Source organism: Cebidichthys violaceus, unplaced genomic scaffold (genome assembly GCF_023349555.1).
Source record: "Cebidichthys violaceus isolate CVI_PGR_0920_01 unplaced genomic scaffold, fCebVio1.0.p SCAF_8, whole genome shotgun sequence".
NCBI lineage: Eukaryota > Metazoa > Chordata > Actinopteri > Perciformes > Stichaeidae > Cebidichthys > Cebidichthys violaceus.
In genome coordinates this window covers 12,838,327-12,851,441 of record NW_027176964.1, presented here as the reverse complement: position 1 = coordinate 12,851,441, position 13,115 = coordinate 12,838,327, and the positions used below count along the sequence as shown (strand labels likewise).

The 13,115-nt window shown below is 42.1% G+C and overlaps 1 protein-coding gene across 1 annotated transcript in view; it reads left to right on the top strand.

Annotated features, from left to right (window-relative positions):
- Nucleotides 1-13,115, top strand: part of LOC137892590 (rho GTPase-activating protein 29-like) — a 32,027-nt gene that overhangs the window by 534 nt on the left and 18,378 nt on the right. The window contains exon 2 of the mRNA XM_068737855.1: nt 273-667. Within this exon, the coding sequence (XP_068593956.1) occupies nt 364-667 (304 nt within the window). The 5' untranslated portion in view covers nt 273-363. The remainder of the gene's footprint in view (nt 1-272; nt 668-13,115) is intronic.

Sequence of the window (13,115 nt, the reverse complement as noted above, 5' to 3'; positions counted from 1 at the left end):
CTTGTTGTAAACTCTAAACATCACTAAAGTGTCTATCAAAAACCGATAAGTCACGTGAGTATCTACGAATGTTGACGTGATCTAACGTTAACAGTTACAAGACACATGGATTTGCTGTTTTGATTAGATTCTTTTTATTTTGAGTATCTACTTTTGGTCCTCTGTTATTTCTTTATGTGTAAGTTAACAGGACTTTATCAATCCAGTAATACAGTAGATTCATGACCCACAATGGCACACATCATGTTTACCCATCATTCTCTGTCTTCCAGCCATCCAAGGACCAGGGCAGCGTGTTAAGTTCAGAGGCTAGCTGGCCTGCTGTCCCCCTTGTGAAGGGTGGCAGCTGGAGTGGCTATTGGGATGCTACGGAAGAGCAGCAGCAGCAGCAGTGGTGGTGGTGGTGGCGGCGGTGGGACTAAGCATACCCAGGGTCTGCCACGACATCACCCCAAACCTCACGTAGGGTCTCTGTCTGCTGGATCCACCAAGACCTGGGACATGGGCCGCAGCTACAAGAACCCAAATCCTCTGAGCAGCATGGGGCTAACGTCCCGCCTGGTGGGGGCACCGGGAGTGGACCCGGAGTACGTCATGCATCTGGTGAATGATGTACGGGGATTCGCCGATGTGCTGCTCAACCTCAAGGAAGCTTTCCAGTGTCCAGGTGAGTCCAGCTTCAGGGCGAGCTGGAATGCGGAGGTGATTGTGCAGCAGCTGTAGAGGTCAAGGAAGTAGAGTACCATAAAAATGACTTGGTTGAAGAAAGAAAATCCACATTTGGATACTTGTGACTCATAATCAATGGGAATTAGGGGTTATAAGCTGATTACAGTATTTGCATTTTTTTTTTTGCGTCACATTCCACTTGCCTACTTTTACTTAAATCTGGAATTCTTACACATCTTTGATATTCTTTCATTGAAGCCCAGATAGTGTGGGGAACATGTTGCATTAAGGTGACGGTCGAGAGAGCAATATCGTGATAACGGCAATACTTTTCCCACTCGAGTAACTCCTTAACTTAGAGGAGAGGCTACTGTCTGTGGAGAAATTGCGGTCATATTGTATTTCTCCTTGCGTAATTGCTGACCTTTTTTTTTTTCTAGAAAGGAGCCAAGGATGCTATAGATAGCTAAAATTCTCTGCCAGCAAATTCCATTGTAGATACACTGGGAATGTATTGACGAGAATTTGTGTTGTCTTTGTTTGGACAGTTGTCCACAGGAATCACTGTTGCAAAACTCACTAAAAGCTTTTTAAACGGTGTAACAGTGAACATTTCCTTTCCCTTGTAGGTAGTATGTATCACACCAACACCGTCCCTGTTCTGCTTTGATGCCTTCTCACCTAACACCCACGAAACACAATCATGGCAGTGTAAAGGATTAAACGTCCAGGAAGGCTCTTGTGTGTTTTTGCAGTGTTACAGATAGATAAGTAAAGCCCAAAGTTTGCCATCGTGACAGACTACCAGAACCACCTGTGTAGTATCAGTTCACAGTGTGATAACGGGCCTCACCGCTAACATGCTGGAGCACTTGCAAATGTTGTTGGCCTCTTAACAGCTCCACAAACCCACACACTGCTACACGTTAGCATGGCAGACGCCACAGCAGACATAGGCCGCTTACTTTCTCTCTGTTTTTCTCACACGGCTTTGCTCTTGTTTGCATACGCACTCAAAAACTCCACCCACACAAATGCTCACATAGTGTTTAACAAGGCTCCACAGAAGCATTTACTGATTGTAACTTACTGTTATCACATAAGCAGTGCATTTTTTAATTCATTAATCATTTATTCTATTAGTTATCAAAACTTAGGGATCCCAGAACAAAAGTGATATTTGATTGTGACCAGTTTTGTCCACTTGGAAACCGTACGATTTTGAACTTAATCATTTGAAAACTAATGTAATATGTTTGTTATCATTCATTGTCCTTGTGAGCAGAACTCTGATTTAGCATTTTGTTGTCTGTATTCCTCTAGTTGTATCACCGGTGGAGGTATTTCCTTCTGTGGAATCAATAATGGGAGGCTTCCACTATTACTACTCCTGCTCTTCTGCTAAAAGACACATAGTCCACACAGATCCACTCATGCTGGGGTCCCACTGCCGTTCTAGTAGTGGGAGGGAGTTGTTTAGCCATTCCTCTAGCTGGAGGAGTGAGGCCCCTGTGAGTGAGCCCAGGCTTGCGTCGTGCTGAGTGTTGCTCTGAGCCATCACAAAAACATTTGGGATATTTGCCTCCCCTTAAACAACAGCTCTTTATTGAGCAGGTGGGGATGACATCATACCATATGACCCTATAATGTCATTCAGCTCTTTGTGATTTGCACTAGTGGTTTGTTTTTCTTAGTCTTTTCTCGGAGACACAAGCATCTTGTTGGAACAGCTCATGCAAGATGCTGCTATTGTGGTTTGCTGTCCAGTCAATAGTAAACATTGAGTCATTTTCATTACTCATCTGTAACAAAGACTGGTGGAAGATGGTCACAGTTTAAATCAAACCCAAGTCAACAGGCTTCCTAGCTTTAAATAGTGATCTGCAACAGGAAGCCAAACCTGAAATATCAACGGCTTTCCTGAAGCTAGTAAGCAGGGAAACATGTTTTGTAATCTCTGAACTGAAATGAGTTCCAGTACAGACACTGATTATCAACTTTAAATGTTTTTTTTTTTTTTTTTTAGCAGGGAGTTTTGTTATGACCAGGTTCACGTAACAGCCTTAGAAATTATTACAAAAACCTAAATTGTTCTGTCATTAAGTGTTTACTTAAATCTAGAGACCGTTGTGACATTCTATGTAACACAGTCTGGGAAGAGCAACAGTCAAAGTCTGCTTTCTATTGATTTAAAACGAGTCCCTATTCTGGTAAAAGCACATGAGATAATATCATCCATAGCAGTCTATTGCATTGTCCATATTACAAACTTAAAAGGGTGGCATAGAAGTGTAGAGTCAAAATTCTAAATAATGAAACTCAAATTCACATGAAAAATGCTTCTTACTTGTTACATTTTATTTAATTAAAAATGTCATGTATGGCAATTACATTCAGCCTATATGTGTCTTAAGACATTTTGTTTAATTTTCATTTAAAAAGCTGCATGTTACATAAGTGACCACCATACTGCTTGTTCCTCTTTTAATGACTCCATAGTAACATAATAGAGATGTAAAATGTGTTTCCTAAAAGAAGATAAGCAACAGGTCTCCGTATGTGGTTGAGGAAAGCTGCAGGAATAAGCTAATGAGGGAAGAGCGGAAGAGGTTAGCGAGGCACATGCCAGATCTCGTGTTATTCTTTTCATATTTGGGAAGGTCCGTTATTCGGAGTACAGTGTGAAACCGACACAATGCGTACGCCTGAAAGGATCTGGCAGCTTTGTATTCCTTGCAGTGTGTGTCTCTCTCCTAGCTCCTCATACAAAGAAAACTCAGAGAGTTTAGCTTGGAAGATGCTTATTTTTCCCTCTTCGGACACCTGCCGGTTCTTTAGCTGGAGGCCCATGCAGCGCAGCATGTTCGGTTGACAGGAACCCACAGGGGGAACTCCATAAGTGACCGTAAGCTTGAGTTGACTAGACCCACCACGTTCACACCCACAACATCACGCGTCTAGATCCCCCCCCGGGTCAGATTGTGGTGTAGATTTACACTGTTTCTCATAACTGGGAGCTCAGTCACTGTGCTGGCCAGAATTGTTGCCCAACAATAGTCAAGCAGTCAAAGAATGTAACTCAAGAAAAGAATGCGAGGCTGTATGAGTTTTGACTGAGTAGGTGACCTCTGTCCCCATGCAGTCCCAAGATGAATTTTGTCCCCTCGCACCAAGCCCCCACCAGGAAGAGCGCCGGGCTTTGAAGCAAATTTTACAAAGTGACCAAACGGTGGAATTAATATTCCCACGTCCATCACGTGACGCCATGGGGCCCAAAATACTTCTTCCCCCATCACGTGAATCAACTTTAGAGTGCAAACACTTTCATAGTCCGTATTTAAGTTATTAGGTTCTTAAAGTTGCTAAATGCACTTATACCCAAATCCAGAGTTATTTTCCTTTTCTCCGTTCATGTGAGCCTGAGAACGAGGCTGGACCGAGGGCTGGGAGGTGTGATTAAAGGAAGCGTTAGTGAGCGTGCTCTATGGGCCCATGGATGTGCTATTTGGCCAGAAGATCTGGGTAATTTAATCCGAATTGTATACTTAGAAGTCAAACCTTTCTTTTTTTTTTTTTCTTTTTTTTTTTTTCTTTCATAGGAATAAATGGGGCGCTGTATCCAGTTCTCTTTATACATCCATGAGTCGCACGTTTCAACACACGCCGTTGATCACACTCGACATTTCTATTCAGTTGTTTATCCATAACATTTAATTTAAATTGACCCAAAATTTGTGAATAGCAAAATGTTAACAAGTCACAAAATGGGACCTGAAACATTTTCCAGTTCCCCAAAATGTCTACTTTCAAAACCTGAAAGCACACACAATCCTATAGCGGTGCGTCACACCTCTCGGTGAATTCTTGTGGTATCAGTATGTAATTGTTGTCAACAGTGTAGTCAAACCCTTTTCTTATATTGGAATAACTCAAGCACACACACTGTGTGGCCAAACAGTTGATAGTAATAATAATACAAGACTGGTATTTTCAACAGCATCAGGGCCAATATGAGAAAAGAGAAAAGCAATGAAAAATGTCCTGATGTTGTCTTAATTCAGACATTTTCATTTAAGTCCGTGTTGCTTTGCAGAAGACAGCTTGGTTAATGGTTTTAATCAGGTTGAAAAAGGAGTCGTCTACACACAGCCGAGCCGCTGTCCCCCTCCCATCCCCCCACTCTCCTGCATACTCGGCATTCCTTTAGAACAAATGTTCACTTGTAGCTTTAGTGCCTTCAATAGACTAATGGTAGGTGTGAGGCAGATTGACTATGAAAACTCTCCTAAAAATACGATTTGTGGTCATAAATACAACTCACCAGAGGCAACACAGTCAAGGTTATTATTTATTTGAAATTCTCATGTCTGGAAAAGTAGACATGTGATACCAATTTTTATGGGATCCAAGGGAAATATATCTCCCAGTTGCAGTCCTTGTAACAGATTTAATATGGCATCATATTTCTGAGTATTGACTCAGTATTTAGAACCTGATCACAACATGTTTAGTGATAGTCATGAAGAGTCTTTTTACAAAATGCTACTGTTGCGCAAGCTCATGTACTAAGCCCTGTTTTGCCATAATTTGACATCCTTGTTTTTCTTTTATTGATGTAATCACACAAGAACAGAACAAGTGTACATTTCACTCAGAGATGTCTTGTGTATTACAAATGTGCTGAAACCAAACAAAGGGCATGTATGTTGAGAAAAGTCTGTTGGAAGTTATGGTCTGTGTACAGGCCAAGAGGATGAGGTTTTAACTTTAAACAACAGATCGGGAAACTGTATAGATGTCTTATTTCCTTGAATATTCTTTTACTACTTATTCAAGCCTTTCTTCCTCGGGAGAAAAAGAAAAGTGCTTCACACCAGGTCTTTTACAGTTCCACTTCAGGGTTGAACAAACAGCTCACTGCATAGTTGCAGAGCACGAGGTTTAAAGCTTATTTCCCGCAGATAAACAGAAAATGTTCTGCATACAGTGCAATGCTATGTGAGGCGAGGTGTTACATGTCTGCAGCTGATGCATAAGTCCTTGTTTCACAATGAAAACTGTGGCTTTTTTTCTTCTTTCAGCTGTTAGTGTCATCGTGACACTGATAAGATCTGGCTGTTCTCCAGTTAAACTGCATTGTTCTGTATTTCAACAGTAACAGTCTGTATCTGTGTTGTTGTGTCTCTCTCTCAGTGTTTGGTTGTATCTTACAGGGATTTCTTTAGCTTGCTACCTGTTGTAATACAGTTGTTTATTCATGGACTTTGGTTTGTACATGGCATTAGATTCCTTCTATCCTGTTCTTCAAGAATGAGGCCAATTTTCCCAATTTAACCAACTTCAAACCTTATGTACTGGCCACCACACACTCTCTTAAAAACATATCCAGCAACAGCTACCACAAATATCTCCCCTTCTCACACAAGCGCCCCTTTGCCAACTGAAGTGGACACTTGCGGGTGGTGCCTTCAATCGAAAAGAAAAGACAAATTCAAGCACATAATAGTTTAATGGCCTGCTGCTCTTCGGAGAAAGAAAGGAGAGATTTGTTGGGCAGTAACTTTGTCCTGTGATGCTGAAGGATGTTTTTTGCAAGCTTGTGGTCGGGGGTGTGCTTCCTGGGGTGGGATTTATGGTTATGGGCTCTGGATGTTTGTGTAGGAGATTGGTCATGGCGAGGGGTGGATTGGCCAGTGGAGCTCCTGCTAGCAGGGGGGGAAGTCACTGCTGCCGATTGGGGCCGACCTGCTGATATTTACAACGGCGGATCAGGCCTGAGCGGAGACGGCGCTGAGGCTTGTGGTGCTGTTTCGTGAGTCAGGCTTTTTTTTTTTTTTTTTTTTTTTTTTGTAGCGTACCAAAAACGGCCAATGTTACGCTTGCTCAGCTTTGAATTGAGGGACGCACAAAAACCCTCAATTACGCCTGACTCAACTAAATTCTTACATCCCTTGTTTCACACGACTGGAAGAATGAGTCATTTCCGTTGCCCAATACAGTAGTCTCCAACACACATTCCCATGCTGTAGTAAAGTGACATCATCCTTCAGGTAGGCGGAGATTCATCATGAAGTCATCCCGAGATGCTCACGGGACATCTGGGTACTAGTGGAATAAAACTGGCTCACAGTACCAGCCTTTCTTTGTCACCAGTGCCATTACAACACAACATTTACAACTGAGCCTTAATTACCGTTATTATTGTGTATGAGTGAAATGAGCCTTCAAAGTAGATTACATACTTTCTTCATGGTCTAATGCTCTTGATTTGGGCTGTAATCTTTAAGCAGTGATTAATGCGCGCATGGTTTTATTTCCTGTTTTCCTTTTCTGCTTTGTCTCACCTGATACCCTGTGACAGACTGTGTGCTGATTCTAGAATGCAGTCTTATCATGCACCTGCTGTATAGTGCCCCTCCAAACATGTAATGAAGTGTCAAAAGAGTCCGCCTGACTGTGAAGCCCAGACCTCACAGAGTGTAGTTCGCTAATGGGCTTGAGAGCAGGTAACTGTTTATGGAGTGCCTACTGTTTACTGTCTGTGTGATGTCTGGGGCCCACACTTTGTCTCCAAACAAGGACAGAGAGGCACCAAGCAATGCTGTGTTTGTTTGAGGGGGGGGGGGGGGGGGGGATTAGTGTTTGGAGATGGTTTTCTGACCAAACAATTCCACCTGTTGCAGATCAGGTTGCAGGCAGCTCAACAATCCAAGCAGACTCTGTCACAGTGAGCGTTTAATGTTTTCTGGCTTTGTGATTGAAGAGTGGATAATCTGAGTGTAGTTTATTTAGCCCAGGTGTCTCTGGTGGACGGACAAAAAGGGTCCATTTCCATTTTGTAGGGGAGGATTTTGGGGGTAATGGCTGAGTCACCACAGAGAGCAATGTGTCAGTATCCTGGAATGAGGTAGACGCATACACATCTAAAAGAAAACCTGAAAATAATTTGCTGGTGCGGATGTAAATCCGTCACCCTCCCTCCTTCCAGAGAGGAGGAGGAGGAGGAGGAGGAGGAGGAGGAGGAGGAGGTGATGCTGATGGGGAACCATGGCCTGCTTGGCCTTTCAGTAAAGCCCTGCGGCTGTTTCCCAAGCCGCACTGTGTTGCCAGAGCTGCCCGGGCTTGTTTGGTGTCGAGCAGATCGCGTGTGTGACAGGCCGGTTGATTACCTGTTGTTATCAGTGGGGGGAGTAAAGGCTGTAACCTCTGTCAGGCCACCTGAAGATTTGGATTAGATCGGTCAGTCTCTGCACCAGACACACAATGAGCTTCACTAGACACAATGGGACCCCCCCACACACAACCATAAAAGGGGAGGCATTCATTTTAAAAAGGCAATTGTTGGAGCTTCTGTATTGTGCTAAAGTTGAATCACCACTTAAACCTGCTTAAAAGTTACACACCAAACACAATATGTGTTGTGAGTAAAAAAAAAAAGTTAGGCTTAAAAATGCATCTTGTGGGGACATGCAGACATTTTTGGTTTGTTTTGTTTGCAGGTGATTGTATAATGAATGTTGTTACTCATTGATCTCCATCTGTTTACTGATCCCAGAAGCAGAGATGTGCTATGGTCTTGTTGTAGTTATGTCATGGAACACTGAAAGAAAAAAAAAAAAAAAAAACTTTACCGAAAGAAAGTAAATATAGATACTTTTAAATTGCCAGACCGGTGAAAGTGTACAGTCAGGGCTAATTCCATTTACCATAATTGCATTTTCAGAACTCAGCTGTCACGAGTTGTGTATGAAAAAAAGGGACTAGAAGCTGGACTAGTATGATTTTCAGGTACATGTGATGGATCTGCTGCAACATACCAGGTGAAACATTGATATAAAGCTGAATCGACAAAGAAAAAAATGACCTATTTTGATAATTAGTTAATCAATTCGACATTCGACTGTTCTACTGTATTAAATGTGTTGAGTCTCAAATACTAGAACTATTTTTCACTTTATTTCCTAAAAGGGAAAGTGCTCTTGAAGTTGCAGAGAAGAGATGAAGCAGACCGAGCGTGAAGCGTGGCTGGGACACTAGCTCATCCCACCGCTGTAAAGAAAGCGGAGGCAGCCTTGAGCTGTGTCAGCGTTGGCGGGGGGGGGTCCTCCTTTAAACAATACGGCCCCACTCTTTGCCCCAGTGCTGTTATCGCTACCAAAACAATGGCATGGACCCCACAATTGGCTGCAAATTTCTAGTGGGCTTTTTGATGCCATTGTTGTGACAAAACCACTCACCACTGATTTTGTAAAAAAAAAAATTTATACCAGCTTTCTCTCAGCTGTCTCACGCTGTGGTGAGCACAGATCCTCTCACACAATTCAAAGGGCAACAATGGTGGTGGTCGGTACGAGCTGTCACACCAAAATCTGACCTTGTGTTGATAGCTTTATTCCCCTTTCTCATTGTTAAATACAATTCCTTTGTTTATTTTTTTTGATATGGGCTTTTTAGGGTGAGGAATTAACATTGATCTAAGTAGCCTGATTGCACATTGACTGTGCTGACATTCACATGCACAATGTGGAGGTTATGTGACATGCACACTTATATTTGACTTAAAGGTAATCAACATTTCCCTCTCATGGAATCGTTTAAATAAAAAGAAAGAAACTTAAAATATGAATCTTAAATTCAGCATCTGCTGATTTTTATCATGGTCCATTTATATTGTCCTTCATATAAAAGCAGCAAAGTCCATAATTAGCCTAAGTAAGTCTATCTTAGAACTAGAACTAGAACTAGGTCTATGTTTAACTCGACTGCATACAAAATACAGTATGCTTGAAGTGTAACTAGTTGCAGGAAACCGGATTCAAACAGCCTCTCTTCTCTAGTTCTTTTGCGGTGTTGAGCAAAATGTCGCTAGAGATGACGCATGCATGTTTTTTAACACCCAAATTAGCTCCGCTCTCATTAGTATGATGGACAGGGTCTCTGTTTGCAGAAGCTCGCTGTCAGTATATCATTAATTGAAATTGCTGGCTGCTATTTGTTTGTTTTTGCCACTCCATTGTTTTAACTATGCACAGTGGATCTTTTTGACAGCTGGCAGCGGATAACAGTAAACGAAGAATACAGCCAATACCAATCCATAAAAAAAAGCCCTCATTGGCTTCTGTTCCAATCCAGCAAACACCCCTCTGTCTTTGTTGCCTCAACATCACAGCTATTGATATTTCCTTCTCTGAAGAACAGATTAGTCCAATTAAATCCTCCTCTTTTCAAAGGAAAGGGAAATGGGTGATCCTAACCAACGTTACTGCTGTGATTCCAGAGCAGCCCCTCCAGTAAGGCTCTGCTTCTCTCATGCTCAGAGAACATTCTCAGGTGTGGACCTTGTTGGGACTGGCTCTCATGTGCTAATGGTCTAAACCACACATGTCTTTGATTAGAAAATCTTCAAACGTCGCTGAGCTAAGCAAAAAATACCTAAATGACAACTGAGTGATAAAGGTTAAAGGGAAGGGGAGGGTTACTTAATGAAGGCCCATTGTCATTGTCAGTAGGGAGGGGCACCTTGAAGTGTGTGTTTCAGGTTCAGGGACCTCTGCCCCCCTCCCCCCACCCCTGTAGAGTGAGGACACATTTTCTCTAATCCTGGGGGGTGGGGACAGAGATTGGTTAGCTTCTAATCAGCTAGACCCTGGTGCTGCTCTTGCGTCCTGTCATTTTGTGTGTATACGTGGAGTGTCTTCAAGCCTTCTTTATGTTATGTTCCCTAGTGCTTCATTGTGAAAATCTTTTCTTGCCCGGTGTCATATTACTGTCTATCTCTCCTGCTGTGCTTTCTAAATAGTGTCACAGATGGCCAGAGCCTATGTCTCAGTTGTGGATTATGTGTCTTCTACCATGTTTTATACAAGCCAAGTGTGTGTGTGTGTGTGTGTGTGTGTGTGTGTGTGTGTGTGTGTGTGTGTGTCTGTGTGTTTATTTGTTTGTGTGTGTGCTTTTGAATAAGAGAGGAGTCAAATGGGCCACACACACACACACACACACACACACACACACACACACACACACACACACACACACACACACACACACACACACACACACACACACATACACACATACAGGCTCTCATTTTCACACCCCCTGTAATTCCTTTTAACATTCCAATAAATTCAGTCTCTCATCTCATGCTACTGCCTGGTGGGGTGGTCTTGATGAAAAACAGACCACTTCCAGACAGTGTTCCTGCTACTTCCAAAACAGTGAGTTCGACATGAACTCACCTATTGTCTGGTGCCAGCTTGCAGAGCCTCTGCTGATTAGCCTGCATCAGAGCGGGACAGAGACCATCTTCCTCTCCTGTTGTTTGGACAAGATTCATCGTGTGTTTTTTTTTCTTTCTTTTTGGCTTTTATTTTCCCCAAAGCATTTTTAATTGTCTGTGAAACACACTGTGACACTGATTTGAAGAGCCTTCTTTCAAACACATGACTACAGATACGTGGTGTACTACCCCCTCACTGTTTTGGTTGGTTCTATAGGAAAGGCATGTCTTTCATAGTGAAAATAACAGGAATCTAAAAGCATTCTGTACATTCTGTTCCTCCTCCAGTGTCATCTTCAGAAACCTGGTAACGTAGAAAAATGCAAGATCTTTTTCACACTTTCTCCTGATTGCTGTGGAAAAAGTGTGCTTGCATAATACAGTGGACATAAAAAGTCTACACACCCCTGTTAAAAGACCAGGTTTTTGTGATGTACAAAAATGAGACCAAGATAAATCCTGTCAGAACTTTTTCCACCTTTTAATGTGACTTAGAATGTGAAAAACAAACTGAAAATCTTTTAGGGGAATAATAAAAAAAACAACTTACAATAACCTGGTTGCATAAATATGCACACTCTCTTATAACTGGGGATGTGGCTGTGTTCAGAATGAACCAATCACATTCAAACTAATGTTAAATAGTAGTCAGTACACACCTGCCATCATTTAAAGTGACTCTGATTCATCCCAAACAAAGTTTAGCTGTTCTAGAAGGATTTTCCTGACATTTTCTTAGTTGCATCTTACAGCAAAAGCCATGGTCCACAGAGAGCTTCCAAAGCATCAGAGGGATCTCATTGTTCAAAGGTTATCAGTCAGGAGAAGGGTACAAAAGAATATCCAAGGCATTAGATATACCATGGAACACGGTGAAGACAGTCATCATCAAGTGAAGAAAAGACGAGAAGAAAACTGGTCAGGGAGGCTTCCAAGAGGCCTATAGCAACATTAAAGGAGCTGCAGGAATTTCTGGCAAGTACTGGCTGTGTGTTACATGTGACAACAATCTCCCGTATTTTTCATATGTTTGGGCTGTGGGGTAGGGTGGCAAGACGGAAGCCTTTTCTTACAAAGAAAAACATCCAAGCCCGGAAGAATTTTGCAAAAACATACATGAAGTCTCCCAAAAGCATGTGGGGAAATGTGTTATGGTCTGATGAAACCAAGGTTGAACTTTTTGGCCATAAACAATACTGCACATCACCCGAAGAACACCATACCCACCTTGAAGCATGGTGGTGGCAGCATCATGCTTTGGGGCTGTTTTTCTTCAGCTGGAACTGGGGCCTTAGTCAAGGTGGAGGGAATTATGAACAGTTCCAAATACCAATTCATTTTGGCACCAAACCTTCAGGCTTCCGTTAGAAAGCTGAAAATGAAGAGGAATTTCTCCTTTCAGCACGACAACGAGCCAAAGCTTACCACTCAATCAACAAAAGCATGGCTTCACCAGAAGAAGATTAAAGTTTTGGAATGGCCCAGCCAGAGCCCAGACCTGAATCCACCTGAACATCTGTGGGGTGATCTGAAGAGGGCTGTGCACAGGAGATGCCCACGCAATCTGACAGATTTGAAGCGCTTTTGCAAAGAAGAGTGGGCAAATATTGCCAAGTCAAGATGTGCCATGCTAATAGACTCCTACCCAAAAAGACTGGGTGCTGTAATAAAATCAAAAGATGCTTCAACAAAGTATTAGTTTCAGGGTGTGCATATTTATGCAACCAGGTTATTGTGAGATTTTTATTTTTTATTTTTCCCCCTACAAGATTTCAGTTTGTTTTTCAATTGAATTGTTCACGTTCTAGGTCACATTAAAGGTGGAAAAAGTTCTGACAGGATTTATCTTGGTCTCATATTTTTACATCACAAAAACCTGGTCTTTTAACAGGGGTGTGTAGACTTTTTATATCCATAATAGCTACCATGTGTGCCGCTTCAGTCGACTCTAAAATGTCATTTCTTCATCCTAATTTAGTATGAGTGCCTTTTTATTGTTTTATACATAAACTCAGTCACCACAAAAAGAAGCTGAATAATAAAGGTCTCATTTAGCTGTAACTCGTAACTCTACCAGTACTCAAGGATGTTGAAAGACACCGTGGCTATTGCAGAGATACAGTCTGTGGCTTTTATGTTAACTGGGATGTTTCTCTTAAGTACGAGT